At 39.7% G+C, this 23646-nt stretch overlaps 1 protein-coding gene and 1 pseudogene across 1 annotated transcript; both read right to left on the reverse strand.

The window, feature by feature from the left end:
- Nucleotides 1-12428: 12428 nt before the first annotated feature.
- On the reverse strand, nt 12429-13360 carry LOC143679131 (olfactory receptor 5H2-like; annotated as a pseudogene).
- Nucleotides 13361-20398: 7038 nt separating this feature from the next.
- LOC143679132 (olfactory receptor 5K3-like) lies at nt 20399-21346 on the reverse strand. Its single transcript, XM_077155801.1, has one exon. It carries the CDS (start codon nt 21344-21346, stop codon nt 20399-20401), a length of 948 nt encoding a protein of 315 aa, XP_077011916.1.
- Between the last annotated feature and the right edge of the window lie 2300 nt (nt 21347-23646).

The following is a 23646-nucleotide window of genomic DNA, read 5'->3' on the forward strand; positions in this document are numbered from 1 at the left end:
TGTCTGCACTTTCCACTTGAGTGTGAGTGAGTGTGTGAGTGTGTGTGTGTGTGTGTGTCCCTCCACCCTGCCCTTTAGTTACAGATCAAAGAATCAGCCTTTATTTCCATGTGCAAATATCCCCAGAGGATGAGAGAGAGGAGAGAGAGAGAGAGAGAGAGAGAGAGAGAGAGAGAGAGAGAGAGAGAGAGAGAGAGAGAGAGAGAGAGAGAGAGAGAGAGAGAGATAGAGAGAGAGAGAGAGAGAGAGAGAGAGAGAGAGAGAGAGAGAGAAAGAAAAGCCCTTCTCCACGCTGAATATTTCTCAGGGAGATATTTTCAGCCACTCTTCAAGCCTAGGCTGGGGTAATTTTAGCAGCCAGGGAGTGAAGAGCCAGGAACTGTTCCGCTTTGCTTTCAAAGTGCTCGATTAGCTCAATTGTGCGAGCCCATTCATCCTGCACTTCAAGTGGCCTTGAGGGGACAAAGCCCACCTGTGCTGGGGAGAGACACACCAGCTTTGAGGCAGTGTTTGTAGAATCCCCCAAGCTCCTATCTTTAGATGCGTGGGGCTCCACGACTGCAGTATTTTCCTTTGGTTGAGGTTTCTGTGGCTGCTGCGGTTCTGATGTTTTTTTTTTTTTAATGCACTTGTTTGTGTATCCACCAAGTATGCACTGAGTGCCAGTCTCCACACTAAGGCACGGGGACACGAGCGTGAAACTCACAGGGGTCACAGCAGAAGTGAAAAGGTAGATGGGTGACCCCAGCACTTTAATGGGGAAGTCCACGCTACTTGGGGGGAGCCCAGGTGAAGGGGTCCAACAAAGACTTGCAGGATGGGGGGTGGGGGGAGGCTCCACCTGAGGAGTCCCGGGGGCCCCAGCCACAGTGAGGCTGGAGGCCCCCCTCTTCAGGGAACCACCCCTTTATTTTGTTCTTGCAGCAATGTCGACCTCTCAAACGTTCATTGCAAGGGCTGCCTCAAGTTTTTCTAAGCTTGCAGTTTCTAGGTTGTGTTGCAAAGATCTCTCTAGTTCAGGAAAGTGATTTGGGGCTGCCCAGCCCACCTGACTTCACCTGGAGCCACGTGCCTTTATCTGATTCATATGTTGGGGTTCCAGTAAAGGGATGAATGCTTGGGGGGAAAGAGGCAACAGAAAGGAGCAAAATCACAGATTTCAGCCAAACACTCTCGGCTGCTGAACGCGGTGCCTGCAGCCCAGAGAGGGGAAGGGCCTCCACCAGGGTCACTCAGCAAGTCAGAGCACTGGCCCGGTCCCTGTGCACGCAGGGTCACCCATATCTGAATGAGATGGAGCTGGAGACACATGGTGGCTGGGGGGAGAAGAGGCAGGGTGCTGTCTCACCACAGGTGGGCGTGCTGGAGGCCAGTAGGGCTTGGCCGCTGGTGCCCTCCCAGCAGCTGACAAGTGTTTCTGTTGCAGATCACATCCCTGCTCAAGGACAACGAGCACATCCAGTCCACCCAGACGGTGCCCTCCAATGATGAAGACAGTGACATCAAGAAGATTAAGAAGGTCTGTAGCATCCCTCTGGGCTGGCCCCCTCTAGGGAGCCCCCGGCACATGCCGGGGTCACAGTCCACTCACTGCCCTACCCTCACAGGGGTGCCACCTACTCACCTCAGCTCCATAGACGGAGCCAACAACCCACTGTCCCCGAACAGCATTTCTTCTGCTTGTACCATGAGGTTGGATGATTCAGCCCCATTTTATAGATAAGACAATCAAGGTTCCACTAGAAGTGATAGATGGAGCTGGGACAAGAGTCCGGGCCTTGAGACTCTCTGCCGAGAGCTTCCCTCTCCATCTCACCAACCCCCCCCGGCACCGCCTCTGCCTCCCCTCACTTGCACACACACACACCTTCCATGTCAGGCACCACCACCTCTCACAGCCACCCTCTTGGGCCCCCAGCAGACTCAGCATGGGAATCTTATAGTCAGCCCAGCTGGTCTTGCCTACTTCAGAGACTAGAAAGGGCAGACATGCATCTCGGAAGGCACCAGGGGATCTACCCCGTGGCCAGGGTACTGACCAGCAGCAGAAACCAACCCATAGCAGGGTTGACAGAGGGAAAGAGCATGCTGTGTGTTTACAGCTTTGCCAGGCTTGGGACTGGAGCCCAACTTACCCCAAGACAAACAAGTAAAACCAGAGAGTCCTTCTCATTGAGAGCATAAAGGGACCCCAAAGCCATCCAGACCAGAAACTGCAAACTGCTGTCCCGTGAGCCAAATTCTGCCTCCAATGGGTTTGGGAGTTTTAGCCCACCATGCTCTTTTGCTTTTTAATGTTGCCAGTGCTTTAAAATCCAAACATTTCACATAAAAATCTGTATCTCAGGTTTCTTACAAATAGAAGGTGATGACATTCATTAAGCACTTTCCATGGGCCAGCCATTCTAGGAGCTTGAGTAGATTAATTGGAACCTCACTTAAAAACCCTCTGAGGTTTTATGAGCTCCATTTCACATATAGGGGAGCTGAGGCACAGAGAGGCAAGATGACTTGCCCAGTGTCATACAGCTAAATATTTGCAGAGTCACATCAAACCCTGGCTACTTCACTCCAGAGTCCATATCTTCAGTCACTGGGCTGTCTGCCTCTTGGAAAAAAAGAAAATCCAGCAACCCCAGGCTACCTCCCACCCATGAGGAGCACTGTCAGTAACAGCTGTCCCCTTCATTATGTCCCCACCCATTCAACTTTGCACATTTATTGGGCCTGTCCAGCCTCTGCAGGCATTTGAATTTGTCAACCAGGTCTAAACTAAGTCCCACACAGGCAGGGACACCCGGGGTTTCCTTCTTTGCTTTGGCCCACTGGATGCTCACCCCTCCAATTTTAGCAGCTAATCTGGTTGGAACATTTTGTTAAAGACCCTCTGAAATCCACCTCCCATCACTTGTTTTCACCCTCCAAGAGCCTCAGAGCAAGGGCCTTCCTCTTTGAGAAAGCCTTTCAAACTTCAAAATAACTGCTTGTCCCAGGTGAGGCCCCTGGTCTGTGTATGTGGCAGTGCCCTTTTCAGGGGACAGTACTGTGATTGATCCTCGGCCAGCCTGTCAGCAGGCGATCCTTGCCCCATCCCAGCTCTGTCCAGTTCCCACTGTCCACGTCCCTGTGTGGGCTCTGCTGGCACACCCCTTAGCAGTCAGATGGCGGGGAGCTAGGTGGCCCCGTAAATGAAGTATGTGCATCTTATAAAATGACTGTATATGAGAGAGAGAGAATGAAAGCCCTTCCCCAAGTTGTTGCAAAATGAGGTCACTCCAAGCTGCCTGACTCCAAGACAACCGAGTGAAGTGTTTGTGTTCATTTTCCCACTGAGGCAGGAGAGGCTCTGGGCAGTTGCTGGTGCTCAGAAGCTGCTGAGGAGGCTCAAGCATGAGATTAACTCATTTTCCACCTTCTGTTCCATTTGGTAATTGCCCTCTCTTCAGACGAGCCTCAATTGGAAACTTCTGGGCTTTCAGACCAGTCATTAGACAAGACAGTATGTGAACTGCGCCTGCCACAGCCTGGCAACCCTCTAGCCCCAAGCCACCTCCCGTTATGGAGACTTGGAGCCACATTTTAACCCCATCCACAAATGCTTCCAAAGCTGCAGCCAGGGATCGGTTAAAAGGCAGAGTTTGACCCAGCCGCTCTGGGGTGGGGCCCGAGAACCGGCAGCTCTAACAGGCTCTCAGGAAAGGTTGGCGCGATGTGTCCATGGAGCCCACGGCCTCATTTTACAGAGTGGAAAGTCAGCTCGCAGGGAGCCGCATGGCTTGCCCTGCAACAGGCCCTGCAAAATGTTCTAGGCCTGGTCTAGGTCTGAGCTCTCCTCCGCTCGCCCAGCGAGGAGGTGGGGTGACAGTGGTCCTTGCCCGGGGGGACCAGCCCAGCCCAGCCGTCTAACAGGAGACTCCGCCCCTGCCCCCCTTTCCGCCTACGCTCCCCCTTTCCCGCCCCCACCCCACCCCCACGTCCCGGCACCCAGGTGCAGAGCTTCCTGCAGTGCTGGCTGTGCCGGCACAAGTGGAAAATCATCATCCAGGACTACATCTGCTCGCCGCACACCCACAGCATGTGCAAGAGGAACCAGGTGGTGTTCAGCATGCTGGAGGCCGAGGCCGAGTATGTGCAGCAGCTGCACATCCTCGTCAACAACTTCCTGCGCCCGCTGCACATGGCCACCAGCTCCAAGAAGCCCCCCATCACACACGACGATGTCAACAGCATCTTCCTGAACAGGTGAGCCCCGCGGCCCTCGGCTCCAGCCCTGGCCACTCGGCTGTGCATTGACACGAGGCCCCAACAAGTTCCCACGAAGGGCCCATAGGGAAACTGAGGCCTAGAGAGGAAGGCAGGGTTGCAGAGCTGGACGTGCCAGGCCTGACCTTTAGGAGGTCAGAGGCGAGAGCATGCATGGAGGACATGCACTCACATTGGAACCAGCCGTCCTTAAGCAAGGCGTCTTTGAGCCCGGGTCTGCAGGCAGTTGGGGTTGTCACAGCTGGGGGTGTGGGAGCTGCTGGCCTCTAGAGATGCTGTTAAACATCCTGAGGTACACAGGACAGCCCCCCACCCCCCAGGACAGAATCACCCTGCCCCAAACTGTTCACAGTGCTGAGGTTGAAAAACCCTGGTCTGAATGTCTAAAAGTTGTAAATCACACTGCAGAATGCCAAATGTGTTCTGTTCCTTTTCCTTGATGCTTTCATACTCGCCCGAAGGTCAGTTTTGAACTCAGGACCCTGGGACTCCTGAGGGGTCTGCACTGTGCCGTTCTCCCCATGGGCTCTGTAAAAGCGTCACTTTTCCCAGCTGGTGAGACTGGACAGTAAGCTGGGGGGTGTGGAAGGAGATTAGGCTCCTGGCTGGTCTTCACCACCCATCTCCTTTCCAAGGCTTTGCTTGGAGAATGGTTTAAAGTTGCTTCCTGGTGGGCAGTAGGATTATGGAAACTAGATGAAAGCCACGCAAATGAAAATAAATAAGCAGACGGCCCCTCACAGATGATTCACATCTAGGAAACATAGGAATCACCGGGTGTCTGTAGATGTCCATTCAACTGCCTTTCTTTTCACATGTCCATCGTTTGGTCATTTCACTCATTCCAACATGCCCTTCGCCAGGCACCCTGCATGGGTGTCCTTGACCCTGGGTCATCTGTCTTGTGCCTCCTCTTCTCCCATGTCCTACTGATGTGGTGTGACAAGTCAGAGGACCTGGGGACTCCCCAGAGGAGATGGTAGAGGCAGCAGACACAGACAGCAGAGGGATCTGATGCCCAGGCATGATGTCAGGGTGGAAAGACTAAAATCATTGTGTGGGGCAGGGCTGACCTGTGGGCGTGGATACTACAGACAGAGAAGCAGATGGTGCAGGGTGTAGACCCACAGGCAAAGAGAAGGGGGACAGTGGGAGGTGCAGAGAAAGAGAAAGCAGCAGCAGGCCGGGACAGAGAAGCAATTTCTGGCCTCACGAGACCTTCTAGAAGCCCTGAACCACTGGGTCTGGCTATACTGCTTTGGATATACATGTTGAGCCCAATTTTTAAACATTAAATGTTTCTATTCATTTATTAAAATAAAGCTAATATTATCTTTTCATGAAATCAGAAAACATTTACCCCAGAAACAACTGGGATTTTAGACCCTGTGACCTGAACTTTGTCTAACAAGGGTGAAAAAACCTTGCTCCTTTCTGAGTAAGTCTAGACGGCCGGGCTGGGTTTGCAGATCCTGGCCTGGTTTTGGAGCAGAGGCTCTCAAGTGTGAGTGCATGGTGCTGGGCCTGAGCCCTGAGGTTCCTCAGGCTGGTGCCCTGGTGGCCCCTGCAAGGCCTGTTTCCCCTTCTCTGCATGGGGCCTAAGGTTGCCAGTTGTCTCTCTTAGTCTCAGTCACAGCAGCCTAACTCTACAGGCCTTCAGAGCGTGGTCTCAGCAGCACTTGAGCAGCACTACAGCAGGTCTTGGGAATGCCTTGCCCTGGGATGGTGCCTGCCTCTGAAGGGCATTGGATGTCAAAGGAGAACAGCCATGGGGAGTATTTAGCCTGCTGCCCACACATGCCAAGGGCTCTGTAAGAGCTGGACAGTATTATAACAGTAAAACTCATGGTAACACTCCCTGCACAAATTCACATCTAATGTAGAGTAAACACTTCCTGACTCGTTTTATAAAGCTAACATTATTCTAGTACCAAAACCAGAAAAAAACATTAGAAGAAGAGGAAACTACAGACCCATATCTCTCATGCACACAGAAGCAAAATTTTATCGAATGGAAGCCAGCAATGTATAAAAAAGATAATACATCATGTCCAATCAGCATCCATTCCTGGAATGCAAGGCTGGTTCAACATCAAAAAATCAACCAGTGTAATTTATTGTATTTTATTAATTGATTAAGTAAGAAAAACCAAGTGGTCATATCAGTACTACACATGGAAATCTGATAAGGTTGTTTCTGTCCTCTGTCCTGGCTCCCATCCTCTAATGGGGCAGACCAAAGTTCTTTCCTTCCCCTGGGGCACAGGCGTAGGGGTGTGAAAATGCCTGCTCCATGCTTCTTCTCATCTCAGTATATGGCCAGTTGGGAACAGCAGAAACTTTGCCATCTTAATCTTCATGCTTTTTGTGAACATAAGGAAAGTTGAAATTATTGTTCCCTTGACCTTATAATCACCACACCCAACATTTTGCAGAACTGAGTCCTTATGCTAACCTTGCCACATGACTGCAGTGATCCTTGTACCTGCTCTGTGCCAATTTCTCAGTAAGCTCTTGGCCTGCCAGGTTTCTCACCCTCCTAAACTTCCCCATAAGGCCAGTGCCAGGGCTCATAGAGGTGAAGCCACAAGCTGAGGGCCACAAGCTAGTCAAGGGTGAGTGGTATTTCACATAACAGCCTGTGCCTTCTTCTACTGCCTCATTAGATAATGAGCCAGAATCCTCTGCACTCCCTTTCCCCATTCCCAGAGTGTGGCTCACTACAGCATGTGTCTTCAAATGCACTGTCACTCACTCGCAGGTTAGAAAACTTTCCCTTGTGTGTGAGCCCAGCCTTCCACTTACCCTAGGTGTTGTGGGGGCATGACATAAGCCTCCTGGTCTCCTGCCTCGGACCACCACATAAGATCTGTGTAGCACAAGCCATGGGCAGAGGCCAGCCTGCTTATGAGAAAGCATTTCAGCACATAGTTTTCTCCTGAATTTGCTTTTAGGCTGCAATGTACAACTGCATTAAATGCAGATCTGGTGAATTAATTTTCTGGTTTTTACTAAAAGAGGTCCTTGGGAAGAAATAGGCCTGCCCCCATGTTGGCAGGTTCATGGAGGATTTGTAGAGCTGGGGAGGGTATTAATTGTGTGCTTTGCAAATAGGGAAAAAAAAGACCTTTGAGCTAAACATCTGCAGCAGGCTTTGTTTAGCCAAGACAATGAGCATATTGACTTTGGCTATTTACCTGTAATACAAATTACAATTTATTGCTGGGTTCTGGGAGCCACAGACTTTGCCCAAATGAGAAGCAGCCTGCCCTGGGGTGGGGGTAGGGGGTTGCTTTGTATTTCCATGCCTACTCTGATCGATTGGCAGTGGCTGCTTGGAGCACTGGGTTGAGGAGGTCAGTGAGGCCGCTATCAATTGGTCATGTCTGCTACAGACTGGGGCATGAAGAAGGGCAGGCACTTGACCCCAGCATGATAAAGTGGCAGGGTGGGAGACACCTGGGTTTTGGCCTGGCCAAGCGTCCTATTGCTTTAAACTGGCTTTGGACAAGTCCTGCCCTTTTCTTGGCTCAAGCAGGGAACAGAGTGAGATGAGCACTTCCAAGTATGTCCTGCACACACACCACTCCCTTTCCCTGGAACAGGCCTCCCATCTCCTCTCCTTCAGACAGACATCTCTCTCCTACCCTTTCAGATCCAACCCTGCTGTCATGTCCTTGACTACCTCCCATTTCCCCCTCCTCATGTGCCCTCGTGGTGTATGCCCAGGGCCCCTGTGCTGCCCCTTTTGTAACATTCGTCACACTTAAACAGTGATTTGTTTTGTCTGTAGATTCCCCAACTAGACTGTAAGCTTACTGTGTGTAAGGACAGGGCTGTAGAATACAGCTGCACCAGTCCCTAACCATCTAGATAAGCCAGAGATCAGCAAACTCCCTCTGTAAAGGACCAGAGAGTAAATATTCTCAGCTTCTTGGGTCATACAGTCTTATCACAGCTGCTCGGTTCTGCCAGTGGAGCCCAGAAGCAGCCATAGAAACATATCTGAATGGGCGTGGCTGTGCACTTATTAAACTGCATTTATGGACACCAAAATATCCTATAGTTTTTATATGCCACAAAATATTCTTTTGATGTTTTTTTCAACCATTTAAAAAATGTAAATGCTGTTCTAAGGTCACAGGCCACCCAAAAGCAGGGGTTGGGTTGAATTTGGCCCATAAGCCAGAGGACAGCAACCTCAACTAGGCTAGAGTATGGATGGTGGCCCCAGAATTGAAGGTCCAGCACCTCTGCCAGGGACTGTTTCTGTTCCTATCACTCTGGAGTTGGATGTTGAGATCCCCATGTCTGGCCAAGTGTAGGAACTCAGCAACTCAGAAAACTCATCCATAATATTTAGTTTCACTAGAACCACTTCTGTTAGCAAAATCTGTATCAGTCAGTGGTCTCCATGAACCACCATGTCTGCACAAAGAAATGTACTTTTCATGATTTGGCTGATGTAATTATGAAAAATAGCAAATCTGAAATCTGTAGACTGGGATAGGGGGCTGGAAATACCAGTAAGAAACATTACAGTCTTGAATCCATAATCAATAGGGGAGGCTAACGGGATGGCAACTTAGAGAGGGTAAATGGTATAGTATTAGGTCAGAATTACTTCTTTCTCTGAAAACCTCAGTTCATTGTCCTTAAGACCTTCAAGTGTTTGCATGAGGCCATACTCATTTTTTTTAACATACACATTTTTAAGAATAATCTCCTTTACTTAAACAACATATTATACATGCTAGTCACATTTACAAACTACCTCCACTGCAAGATTTAGACTATTATTTGACCAAGCTACTTACTGGACACCATAATCTAACCAGTTGATACATAAAATTAACACTCAAGAATAACCCATCTATATATAAATCCTAGTTACTGAAAAAGGTGTTAAATGAATTTTTAAGCCTTGCAAAAATTCCCAGTAGTAGAGCAAAAGCTAAAGCTAAAGCAAAATAAAAATGAAAGTAAAAGCAAAAGCAAAACACCAGTAAAACAGTACAAGATCTTTACTCCTTTATTTTAAAGTATTGATCTCCAATAAAAATGTAAACACTTCTGGGACAAAAATAAACTCATTTGGCTTTACTTGGTCATTGACCCTTCAGTGTGAATAAAATGGATTTGAGATTCTTTCTTGAAAATAATCTGTAAAATAAAGAAACTGAATGAAATTTTAAAAAAAACCTTGCCTGCTTTAAAATATCTCTTGATTCTAATTTATTTCAGAAAGTGTAATGCAATGGATTATCTAAAAAATAAGCAAAAATAAGTAAAATAACCAACTCAGTTATTTATCAGATTATTTTATATGTTTCTTGTGTATTTTACTGTTATTTGTAAGTGTTTATTAAATGTCAATTAGATCAAATTGTTTCTCATGATAGAAAGAATCCATTTTCTTGGTCTTCTTTTTTTTGCTAAATGTTAACAAAGTGTAATCTTTTCCAACTTATTTTTTTAATTTTAACCTATTTGTGTCTTCATATTAAAAATGTTTTTCTTGTATGCAACGTAGATTTAAGTTTTGCTTTTTGTTCAATTTTGCAATCAGATCTGTCAAAGTACCCTTAACATGCATTGTATATTTATTGAACTTTATTCTTCAAATTGAAAAATAAAGGTTAATCTCATGTGACTGTTAGCCTTTGCCCTCAAATGTCTCATTTAGAAGATACCCTTTCAAAAGAGGTAAATATCACATTATTTCAGCAAGAGGCAAATCTCATATATATAGTGTATTATTAGAATATATATACAGTGTAAACAGGTGCACAGGTAGTTCAGTGGTAAATGCTCACCTGCCATGTGGGAGACCAGGTTCAATTCCTGGCCCATGCACTACCTTTCCCCCACCAATAAAAAGAATATAATATGGTGGAAAGATTATGATATTTATTATAGGAATTGGCTCATAAGACTGCGGGGGTAAGCAAATATGAATTATTTTGAGCAGGCTGCAAGTTAGGATCTTCATTGATGGTTTTGATGAATTCCTCTAGAAGAAGCTGGCTTGCTGAAATAGAGATGGAAATGCTTCCTTCTGACTGTTGAAGTTATCAGCTCTCCTTTTAAGATCTTGAACTGATTGGATGATACCTCTCTCTACGCTGAAGGAAATCTCCTTAATTTATTTCAGATATAATCAGCCATAGATGCAATCAACTTATTGATGATTTAAATCCATGAATATCCCCCAAATAATAATCAGGCCAGTACTTGCTTGACCAAACAACTAGACACCATTACCTAGCCAAGATGACACATGAATTTAGCCATCATATATAGTAACAGTGAGAAGGATGGTCCAAAAATTTTTCTAGTTTCCCAAAGAATACTTTTTCTAATGAACAAAGTGCTCTCTCATAGACTGAATGAAATAAGGCAATGGAATTTTCCCTGGTGTCATCACTGCCAAGAAGTTTTCCAACAAGAAAGTATTAAAATGTTCACACAAAACTTTGTCTTCTGTTGAATTCTGCATCCACATGCCCAAAAGATGAGAATGGCTCTCAAAAGAGGTTGAAAGTAGAAAACAGAGATGCAAACTTTTTGAATATTTGCATAGTGCTTTTTATGTAGAGAATATAGGATGTGTAGAAACTATGGTTGACTTGTCTCTGAATTTCCTGATGCCAAAAAAATTTGGCTTCATTGATTATTTAAAACAATGGATTTCAGAGTGTGATCCCAGACTGTAAGCATTAACATTGCTGAATCAGAAACCCAAGGGACAGAGCCCAGCAATCTGTGTTTCAATAAGCCCTCCAGGTGATTCTGAGTTTGAGAAACACTGTCTTAAAAGAACAAATTTAATAATAATAATAATAATAATAATAATAATAATAATAGCTCAGACCAGAGAAATTTTGACATATTCCTAATGTACATACTCAGCATAATTCTGCTAAATCTGTCCCATAATCCAAACTTTGAGAAACAATTATAGTAATGAGGGATTGTTTCTGTGCTTTTACCTAAATTGCAATTTTTTGTTTCTTTGACAACAATCTAGGAAAATTCAGTCTAACAATCTTTAGAAAAGTTGAAGGTATTGTAAAATTACAAGAAAATGTGTATATGTACATTCATTTATATAAAGGGAAATGACTTATGAATTATTTAAAATATACAAGTTAAGAATTGAATTCACTTCATAATAAAGAGTATTTCTATGACATCATTAGTATTTCCATAGAGTGGTATTAATCACCAGCCTTCCAGATAGTTGGGTGAATTTAGCAATATGCTATTATTTACATCTAAATATTCAACAAATGATATATTTATTTTAATCGTTCTTTTTAAAGGAATCAGCAGACTATTTTGGCCATTATGTTGGCCTTGCACAGGTCTATATCCTTTGATAACCCACTGAAAAGACCAAAATGCTGTACAAAAGGAAATAAATCTGTGACATGAGTGAGAATCATGTCATATCAATGGATAGAGATTTTGGAGAATTTCTGGAGGACATAATAAATGACATTGTATTGAAAGAAAAAATGAAAATTAAACATATGCACATGTACATATCAGATATACATTGAATTTGTTAACAATATTAATCCATTAAAGTCACAGAAGGGAGACAGGACTTAATTAGGGCTCTCTTTATGAAGAATCATCATGCAGCAATATGGGGAAGTAAAAGGGTATCAGCCAGATGCAAGTAATAAGGACAAATATGGGTACTTTTGAGGGTGAGGACCTCAGTGCCATCAGAAAGACTGTGTGCGGGAATTCAGTGTTTAGAGAAAAAGGACAGAGGGTAGATCCGATTATGGATGATTCAGCAAATTTTAAAAGTATGGAGTATGAGTAAAGGTAACTTTCAAGAACTTTTCAGGTACAACACAATTTACTGGCATTTTGTTGAGAATTCTTGCATTAATATTCATGAAAAACACTGCAGTTTTCTTATCCTGTGATGCCTTTAACTGGCTTTGATGTCAGACTAATTCTATCCCATAGAATGAATTAGAGAGATTTCCTTGGTTAAAATGGGGAAGTGTAAGTTATGAACATGTTACAACAAAAAGTTTTTTTTAATTACTAAGACAATTATAATTTCACTAACAAAAGCATAGCCACATCTGCTTGATTTTTTGTCTTTAAAAATAGAAAACAGACATTCAAATAACTTCACTTTAACATTTCTCTTTTAAAATTTTATTCAGTGGATCAATAACTTTCTTATTTCTCAGTCTGTAGATTTTTGGATTTAATAGAGGAATTATGACAGTATAAAACAGAAAGTCCATCATATCTTGATCATCTGCCTGAGGTTTCCTTGGGTTTGCATACATAAAGAGAAGAGGGCCAAAGTATAGAGATACAGAAAAGAGATGGGCTCCACAGGTAGAGAAGGCTTTCCTTATACCTTTTACAGACTTCTTTTTTAAGACAGTAAAGAGAGCAGATGTGTAAGAGACAATAACAGTCAAAATAGTGAATACCTGAATTGAACTGAGAAAATAAAAAGCATTAGAAAATTAATAGTTGCATCAGTACAAGAAATCTTAAGCAATGGTATGATGTCACAATAGAAGTGATGTATTATGTTTAAGTTACAGAAGGTTAATCTGAATAAAAAGCTTACATGAATTAAAGAATGAAGAAAGCCACCCACAAATGACCAGGCTGACAGCTGGATGCATAGTCTATTTGTCATAATTATTGGACAAAGTAAAGCGTTGCATATGGCTACATATCGATCATATGCCATTGTAGCTAGGAGAAAACCTTCTGTGGTTCCACTAAATCCAAAGAAAAAAAATTGTATCATGCATTCAGAGAGAGATATCATTTTATTCTTGCCTAAAAAGCTCACTAGCATCTTGGGAGTCACTGTGGATGACAGACAAGCATCCACAAAATCTAAACACCCAAGGAATAGGTACATGGGGGAGTGAAGGTGAGGGTCATTCCAGATGAGAGCAATCAGCCCTAAGTTCCACACCAAGGTAATGAGATATACCACCAGGAACAACAAGAACAGGGAGATTTTCCACTCAGGTTGATCAGTAAGTCTTGTGAGAACAAACTCTGTCAACATTTTCACATTTTCCTTTTTCATGTTCTTACTATATGTCCCCTGAAATAAGATGGAATACAAGTAAGAACAAAATTCACTAAGGATATTTAAGGTGAAGTTAAGGAAGAGGAGTTGAAAGTAAGGCATCCTCTTAACAGACTGACATTTTGATTTTATTTAATACTATTACAATAGTTTGAAACTATTTTGGAGAATTGAAGAAATGGAAAGGAATGCAATTATTTCAATTCCAAAATTCATAAGAATTAAACATTTAGAAAAAGAAAAGGCAGTTTATGTATATGTTAAATATATAGGGTCACTGATGAGTGGACACAGGGTCAAGGGGAGAGATTTTTGGAAGGGCTAGGTTATAAAATGAATTAAATGCCATGTATAGGACTTGAACTTGATCCCTCAGACAATAGGCATATACTGAGAAAAGTTAAGACAGGGAGTAGCATTGTAAGATATTTTAAAATTTAGTATTTGATAGTGTAGAAAATAGGTTACAGGGAAGGGAAACTGGAGTCAGAGATAATAGTCAGGAAACATTTATTATGGCCCAAGGGTTTCCCAAGCCAGATTACACATCACCTGAGGGTGTTTTTGTGCAAAATTATGATTATAAGATATTACGTAGAAATTGATCTAGTAGGTCAATAATGAGGTCCAAGAATACTCATTTATAAAATGTTTCCCAGGTGATTGAAATTCATATGAAGTGTCTAGTCTTCATATTATGTGACATTGGGAGTTACTAGAAAGATGGAGAAATAGATTCACAAGAATTCAGAATATAGAGTCACTAGGACTCAGTGACATTAGATGTGAAGAGGATGGTAAGTAAAGTAGAGAGGAATTACTTAGTTGTTGGGTAATTGGTCATCAACAATTGAAATTGAGAACACAGATGAATTGGCAAATGTATGAAGAGAAATGTCCTCTGAATATCTAGAAGAGATGTATTAGTAATATGAATCTACTAGTGCTATATAGAAATAATGACTTAGTTGAATGTGTGATTATGGATCCATTGGAAAGTATATAAAAGCAAGATAGAAGGACAAGGAAAGAATCTTGAGAAAGTGATAGTAAAAGGATTAAGGGATATATGTTATTTTTTGGATGTCCAACATCTGATCCCCTTTCCCACCATGAGTCTGGTGTATTCAGAGGCTACAATACACTGTAGAAGCCAAAAGAGCTAAAACTTACTTTCCTATTCCACTTTTACCTACAGTGAAGAGACTAGACATAGCTTGGCAAATCAAACCTATCTACCATGGAGTTAGAATGTGGAGAGAGGGAGACAAAGGAATAAAAGAGAATTTTGTCAGCACAGACATGCAAGACAGTGCTATCAAGACTCCAGCAAATGCATCCTGCATCCATGACAATGGCGTTGGCAGTATAAGCTGTGCCATCTGAAATTTGGCATCTGTGACTTCAGCCCTCACTGAACAAGTAGTGGGGAATAGCTTTGATTGTTGGCTGGTTGCGTTGTTTCCTTTTCTTTCTAGAAATTGTTTCTAGCTGATTATGCCGATTCCATGTTAGAGAAAATTTCCGTTCAATAAACTCATGTACTGTTTAAATCAACAAAGCTCGTCTCTGCCACTTGAAATTGAGAACCTTGCCTCATACAAAAGATAGGCAAGGGGGAAACTGGAAAGTGTATTTTGGAAGTAAAGAGAGAAAAAATGCTAAAGAAGGACCTAATGCCTACAGAGGGAGTATGGCCCTGTTAGGTTAAGGAGTGAACAGAGATCACCGAGTGTGGAAATTATGAGATTATTACTGGCTTTAGAGAGAGGAGTTTCTGTTTCTGTTTCAGGCTTGTGGTAGATTGGTGGCCAGAGAATAATAAGTGACTGGGAAACAAGTGGTACGTTCATCAGTGAGGAGAATGATAGAGTACTCCAACATACTCCATGAACTGTGTCTACTATTTTTAGACAACTGTAAAATTAGTTTCCTGCAGAACATTTGAGAAGAAGACAGAAAAGGAATCTGTAGGGGAGAAACAGAAAGGGAAATTTAGGTGAATGTAAAGAAGACAAGAAAAGTGAAGAGGAGATTTGGGGAAGGATAACAGATATGAATGGATAAGTGTAGGAAAATGAACCATGGAGAGGAAGAAAGGGAGTATCAGAGACAGGATGAAGATGAAAAAACTGGAAATACTCAGCAATTTGGATATTTGGTTAAGCTTTTTTCTTCCAAACCATAAAAACTTAGAAAGAGACTCCTTTCCACCATATTCTAGGACTCTTCCATCATTTATTGTATAATGACTACATATTGTTCATAAATATTAAGTGTTTATTGGTTTGGTTAATTGTTTATCTTGATTTCTTAACTCTTCATCATTTGAGCTCACTTTCTCTAAGCCACTTTTCTTTGTGTTTCATTGGATATGTAACTTCCATTCTTTTTGTGTGTGTCTTTTGCCTTATCTGTATTACCCTGACCATGTTTCTCCAAGTTAAAGAGAATAGTCTTATGCAGCCTGCCACCTTTCCCTAGGACCCAGAAGTAAATCCTGTCTCAGGACCAAGTTTGTCTCAACATAGATATTGTAGTAGATATGAGAACTGCATACACTTAACTTCTTCTACTGTCCCAAGCACATGACTCTGATGGGCATGTTTTATGACAGGTGGTTCACTCCTAGTGAATTATTTGTCCCTGGTAGAGAGAGGCTGTTTCCTATATAACAACACAAAAACAGAATAAAAGTCTCCATATTTTCCCAGTATGTTTCTCTGGCATTTCATGGATATAAGTCTTATTCTCCATCAACTTTCTTAAGATCACATTGACATGAGGATCATGCATATTTCTTGTGTCCCTTGCCCATATGTTTGCACAGGACTTGACATATGGTAAGCACTAAATTGTTCAACACATTTTTAATGCTGGTAGTAGAAGTAATGAGATATAAAAAAGGATTAAAAAGTGATATCTGTTTTCAAACTTTATGCTCACAATATAAGGAGGGAGAGAAATACCTATATCTACACCTATGAATTACAGTCAGACTCTTGTAATGAAGACAACACATTACATCACATCAACATTATATGTTGACTACAACTTCATGATCTGCTGATGAAATTCTAAGTGTCCTGATCTCTTAGTACCTAGCCAATGACACTTTGATACAACAAAGAGGTTTCTTGGGTATCTCTGCTTCTACCACAGGGATGTTCCTTAATGAACATTGGACAGTGTAGATTCAGAGTTTTTTGTTTGTTTTTGTTTTGCTTTATCAACCATGCAGTTCTCCTATGAAGGGAATTATAGTAGTCACTGGAGTCTACAGGAGTAGATCATGTAGCACTTGTGATAGACTCCATAGAAATTCCATTGGTCCAGATTTCTGATGCCTTTGTTAGGATATCAGCTCCCTAAGGCCACTTCTGCAGTGAGTTATTTTGTTATAGCTGAAAATCTCATTTTTATTAATTAGCTCCATTGTCCACAATGTGAGGCAGGTTTATGGAACATCCAACAACCTTACTCATTAATTAATTCCCTACAAATATTTATTGATTGTTGACCAGGCACTATTTTATGTACCTGATGTTATACCAAAAAAACAAAAACAGAAAGAAATTCCCTGCCATAAGAACTTACATTCTAGAGCAAAATTATTATTTCAAGTGAAGGCCATGTTTTGATAGTGATCATTGCCAAGTCTGTGTTGATGTATAACCATGGGCAAGCATTCCCCTGTAAAGACAGTTCTACATTAATAGCAGAATCCTTTAACACCACTCTAAATAATGGATAGAACATCTAGTCAAAAGATAAATAAAGAAGTACAGACTCAAATGATGCACTAAATAAAATAAGCTAACAGACATATAGAACACTGCACCCAAAAACAACAAAAATACACATTCTGCTCAAGTACACATGGATCATTCTCCAGTGAAAGCATATGTTGGGTCACAAAACAAGTTTCAACAAATTAAAAAGTATTGAAATCAGAGAATGTATTTTCTCTGACAACAGCAGAATGAAGTTAGAAATCAATAAGAGAGGGAAAAAGGGAAAATTAAAAAATACATGGAAATTAAATACATTCAAACAGCAAATAGCTTAAAGGGGAAAAGCAAAATTAGTAAATATCTTAAAGTAAACGAAAATGAAAATACAACATACCAAAGCTCATGGGATTCAGTGAAGACAGTGCTAAGAAAGAAATTTATAGCTCAAAATGTTTGCATTAAAAAGGAACAAAGACTTCAAATCAGAGAAGTGTTTCAGAGGGGTCAATAAAATCTTGGGAAAGAAGAATGTAGTTAGGGCACTTGCAATTCTTGTCTTCAAAACTTTCCACAAAGCCAGGGCAATCAAGACAGTTTGATAACAGCATAAAGATACTATTCATCAGTAGATGAATTGCAAGTTCAGAATTAAACCCATTCATCTATTGCTATTCAATCTGTAGCCAATTGGTTTTTCAACAAAGAAACCAAATAATTTTAGTGGGGAAAATAATTCTCTTCAACAAATGTAAAATGTGTATATATAAAAAAAGAAAAATGATAAGCATCATGGAAAAAGTACACAGAAGACATTAGCAGATGATTTTAAAAAGTAAAAAATTGTCAATATTTGGTAATTTGAATTTATGTACTCCAGAAAAACATGTTTTTATATTTAATCCCTTCCTAGCAGTGTGAACCCACGTTAATAGGATGCTTAGATGAGGTTACATCAGTTAAAGCGTGGCCCAAATCAGTTAAGATGGGTCTTAACCCAAATATTGGAGTCTTTAATAAGCAGTACAAAATTCAGACAGATGGAGAGAATGCCACAGAGAGAGCATCCAGAAGCTGCAGGTCAATGGAATCTGGAAGAGTAGGGAGAGGCCAGGAAAGGCCACCACATGCATTGTCATGGACAGAGGAACCCAGGACCAAGTTTCACCAACCCCCAGTACACCAGTCTTCTTTGCCTGGATCACTCCATGGTTTGGACTTCTCCTTGCTTTAAACCTATGAGCCAATAAATTTCCATTGTTTTAAGCCAACTTATCGAATGCTATTTTCTTTAGCTATGAGGGAACTGAAACAGTAAGTATATGAAAAATGTTCAAATTCACTAATAATAAAAAGACATTAATTTGCATATTATGTACTCAAGATATCTTTATTGAATACCCAAACATGCCATACACTGTATTAAATTCTGTAATAAAAGATCAGATATGACATGGTTTTATTCATACAAAGAAAGTAGGCAATCATCCTATTATTCAAAAGGCACAATTTCCTATTTACTATTTATTCTTCTTTAAAATGTTGCTTAGACCTACAACACCCCTCTCCTTACTTAATATCACCTTCTGTTCAAACTCTCATCACTTATTACATGAATTATTGTTGTTGGTCACATTATTTCCAGTCAAATGCCTGATCAGTTTTTTAAAAGTACAATCATATTACTCTGTAACCAGGAAGATTTCAAAGTTTGACATTCTTAAGATAAATTCAGATTCATTAAGGTAGCATTAAAATTCTTGGTAGCCTAATCCATTTCCATCTGCACTTCCCAAATTTACCAACAACTCTCATTCAGAGCTTTTCTGCCAGCTTTCTCATACTGACCATCTTTCATTCTCATCCACCATTCCAATTGTCACGCTGATTCCCATATACATTGAATATGCTCATACTATTATTCCTGTTTTCCCCCAAAGTATAAAAAGCATTTCTATTATTTAAGACACCATTTACTTCTGATGTTACTTACAAATAAACACTCTAGGGTAGACTGATTTCCATTTTCTGAAGTCTTAGTTATATTTTATGCATCTACCACAATCTAAAATTGCTTGTGTAGAGTCCACGTTCCTTTTTTTAATGGATATGTCTAACAACCTCATTATATTATAAAAATTGTTTAGATTAATTATGGCTTAAGTGCCTCTGAAAGGAGCTGTAAAATGCTATGAGGGAAAAGCAGTTTTGATCCAAATCCTGGCTTCATTCCTGAATTTGACCAGGCTACTTAATATTTCAAATCATGAGTTCTTTTTACTCTGAAAAAGCATGAATATGATGGCAAACTCATTGGTAGGTATTATATATATGGAAATTTCCTTTTTCATGTCTGGAAGATAGTTGGTTCTTATTGCATTTTTTTCACACTTGCACATTTAAATGATCAATAAACATTTTTGCTTAGATTTTTAGGATTTTCAGTATTATAGCAATTATGCTGGAAATGCATGTCCAGTTTCCTGTACTGTGTGAGCATATTAATAATATACTTGTGAATTAGTTCAGGTTAGAGGTATTCTTAATGATAAACAGGACAAGTAATTATATAGGGGGAATTTATTTACTCAAGAATTTTTGTCATGAATATATGAACAACTAGACAAACTATGTAAAACATTTAAATCCACAGAGATTTAAATATAAACAGCATCATTTTTAAGTAGATTGATAAATACTCATTATAAAGATCCATTATTTCAGAGAGCTTGACAGGAAAAAATAACTAATAATAAAGATGAAAATGTGTTTGATTTGAGAATACACATTCTTCAGAATCCATATTCAAATAACCTCAAAGTTCAGAATCAAATGTAAGCTCACAGTTTATATCTGATAGATGGTGCTGTTTAAGATGTTATAATTTCAAACATAGAATGTGCCTGAGTTTGAAAAATTGTCCTTAGAGATTCCAAAAATTTGGCATTAATATAAAATGTAGAATACCTTGATACACTGATTTCTACTTCTAGTGTTTGCTGAATTTATTAAAAATTGTAACTAATTGCATTCTAATGCAATTTGTAAACTCAGGGGTAATAATTTATTCATTCCTATTGAAGTGTTGTAGTTTAGATTTTAAAATAAAAATATTTAAGCAGAATCCTCCCTTTATGACATTATTTTTTTCATTTATACATTATTTGATTTACATATCATCAAATTAGAGTGATTTCATATTTTGCATACAAGGTGGCCATTTTCCATTTTTTTCAGTATCCCTTGACTTGGAAAATCAAATTTTTCAGCAGATTACAATCAGTTTCCCATAGTTTCCCATAGATATTTATTTCAGAATGTTATGAGATTTATTTTTCTTCATAATTGTTTTCATAACATTTATTACTTCCTTATTTCTTAGACTATAAATAAAGGGATTTAACAAAGGAATTACTAGTGTATAAAAAACAGCAACAGATATATCTTCATCTTCTTCTTTAACTGAACTTGGCTGAACATACATGAAAATAAGAGAACCATAGAATATTGAGACAGAGAAAAAATGGTATGCACAAGTCAATAAGGCTTTGCTTCTTCCCTTTTTAGATTTCATTTTGAAAATAGTGTAAAGGATGCATAGATAAGAGATCAGGACTACAGAAATAGTAAAAACTTCAATTGGCCAAGTACAGATAATTATCATCAGCTCATTGATATAGGGGTCAACACAAGGAGGTCTGTACAGTGGAAAAACATCACAAAAGAAGTGATTGATTTGATGAGAACCACAGAAAGTTAACCTAAACAGAAACCCCACATGAATTATTGGATGCAGGTATGCAGTTATGTAGATCACTGTGGTCATCTGAACACAGCACTTCATCAACATCCTGGTGTGGTACTGCAGTGGGCTGCATATGGCCACGTACCAGTCATAGGCCATTGCTGTCAGAATAAAGCAGTCTGCAGTTTCAGCAAGACAAAGGAAATAGAATTGTGCCATGCATTCATAGAGAGAAATTATTCTGTCCTCTGAAAAGAAGTTCTCTAACATCTTGGGCATAATAACACAGGAACAGTATGAATCCATCAAAGCCACGTTGCCCAGAAAGATGTACGTTGGTGTGTGAAGATGATGCTCCATATAGATCAGTACTACCAAACCCAGATTCCCCACCATGGTGATCAGATAGATGACAAAGAACACCACAAAGAGAAGGATCTTTACCTCTGGTCGATCTTTAAATCCTGTAAGAATAAATTCAGTTGTCATGGAGTGGTTACCCTTGGTCATCTTTAATTTCTCTGTTCAGATAGGAATTATGGAGAAATAAGACTCTAATTTAGGCACACATACTGCTATTAGGGGATATTAATCATTCTAAAATTCATCTTCTATTACCTGAAGTTCTGAAGCTCAGATTCCCATGAATATTTTAATAATTGTAAAGAGAATGTTTATAATGGTAAAAGTCAGTCTGGATGAAATTAGATAAGAGTAGCATACAAATCTAGGATATCCATATTTGGTTCTGTGTTTCCAAATAATTTCAATGTCAGTATTTTTCTCTTTTGTATGCTGTATGGTGGAGTCACATTTCATTCTTTTTCCATGTAAGTATCCTATTATTGCAGCACCATTTGTTGAATTTTTTGTTTGTTTGTTTTTGTTGGTTTCTTTGTTTGTTTGGGAAGTGCATGGGCCAGGAATCGAACCCAGGTCTCCTGCAAGGCAGGCGAGAATTCTACCACTGAACTACCCTCACACTCCCCAATATCAGTTTTTTAATTGAATATCTTTAAAGCTTATATAGAATCAACTTTCCTGCTTACATATATATATATATTTTCACTGAGCATTTCATATATTATCCTAGTATAGGGAATGATTAAAAGTAGCACATTATACGTATCAATGTCTTAGGAAGTGCAAAAGATCACTAAAAATGAAGGAAAGGGCAATTCATCTTTAAAGAAAATTACCTTTGAGAACTAGGGAAATAAATGGCCATAGGTTTCTTCAATAAATTAATTTGTATATCTCATCTTCCTATTTATATAAACTTATTGTGTAAACTACTTCATAGAGCAAATTCTCTGAAGCTACTCCTTAATAAAACAATTTTTGCACTATTTATCAGAATATTTCCAATTTGTAGCTCTGTGATTTTCCAGTATTATTATCTAGTGATCACACTTTCAGAAGATGGCCATAATTTGAGAAACATCTATCATGTATGCTTTCCAACTTATTTCACAGACTCCTAACATTTTTCTTTACCACATAGTTTCTCCATATTTTTCAATTACATATTTTAATGGTCACAGTCCATTGATCAATTAAAGATCTGTACATATTTATTGGAGTTCACTGGCTTTAACTTCCTGATATTGACCAAAACAAAAGTCTGCTTCTAGGAAGACTTCAAGCTTTACTACTTCTAAGAAAAATTGAAATTCACTAGGGTGGGATTTAAAACTCTCTATACCCAGATCCACCTCCATCATTATGTCAAGCATTTACCAATAGATTTTCCACGTGTCCCACCATCATTCATCTCCCTCCTCCTACTACCCCTAGTGTCACATATTTCCAAAAACAATGATACCTCCCTGACTGCTATTCCTGTTGTTCTATGCCCAAGTACGTTAAATACATTCATTTTTAATTTAAGGAATAGATCGCATATACTGCTGCATAGTAAAATCTTATCTAAGTACTTGACAACTCTCTGATCTTCATTTTCTAAACCCTCAAGCATGTTTTATATACACATCACAATGGAGAACTACTCGGTGATAATCTACATTGCTTTTGATTTCGTATGTGCATGCACAATTTGTATTAGATTGTAAGCATTTTAAGATTAAATATGGCATACTATTGTGAAAAGAGCTATAAAATGCAACAGGAAAAAGTAGGCTTGATTCAACTCCTAACCCCATTCTGATCACCTAGGACAGATGAATTTGTTTTTAGTATCTTACCGATGATAGACATCTTTATCATCTTCAGGTTGAAATTGTAAATTTTGATGATATAAAGGAAATTATTCAAAACACATTATTTTTAAAAATGTAAATATCTTTCTATTTTATAAATTGACACAACTGTTTTTTGTTTCAGAAATTTTCTTCAGAAATTTTTTGAGGCATATCAAAATAGCTTATAAGTTAATTTAAAGAGGTGTGATGGTGTTTATACTTCAATTTTCTGTCAGAGAAAAGAAAATCTTTATGTTTTAAACCTTATTAGCATTTTGTAGAATAAACTTTAGATTTTAAAATTCTACCTCCTTTTATTGCTAATGATGCATTAAGACATATTGACTGAAGATGCATCATGTAAACCTTATGTCACAAATGGCTTATTATTCTACCGTGAAAATATCAAAAGGAAAGTGCTGCCTGATTATTATGTTTTTAATTTTTAAACATTAAATATAAGACACTTAGATATTCACTTAAATTAGAAATAACTTTCAAAGTATATGCCAAATTATTTAACAGAATTATTTTGTGACTTACATGTGTGTTCTGAAATTCTATCTTATACTCAGAAAATGACAGGATAAATGTCAGAATTGTGCCTCA

Source organism: Tamandua tetradactyla, chromosome 4 (genome assembly GCF_023851605.1).
Source record: "Tamandua tetradactyla isolate mTamTet1 chromosome 4, mTamTet1.pri, whole genome shotgun sequence".
In the NCBI taxonomy this organism is placed as follows: Eukaryota; Metazoa; Chordata; class Mammalia; order Pilosa; family Myrmecophagidae; genus Tamandua; species Tamandua tetradactyla.

Coding starts and splice junctions, on each gene's coding strand:
- LOC143679132 (XM_077155801.1), bottom strand. CDS start 21,346: ATGACCAAGGGTAACCACTCCATGACAACTGAATTTATTCTTACAGGA.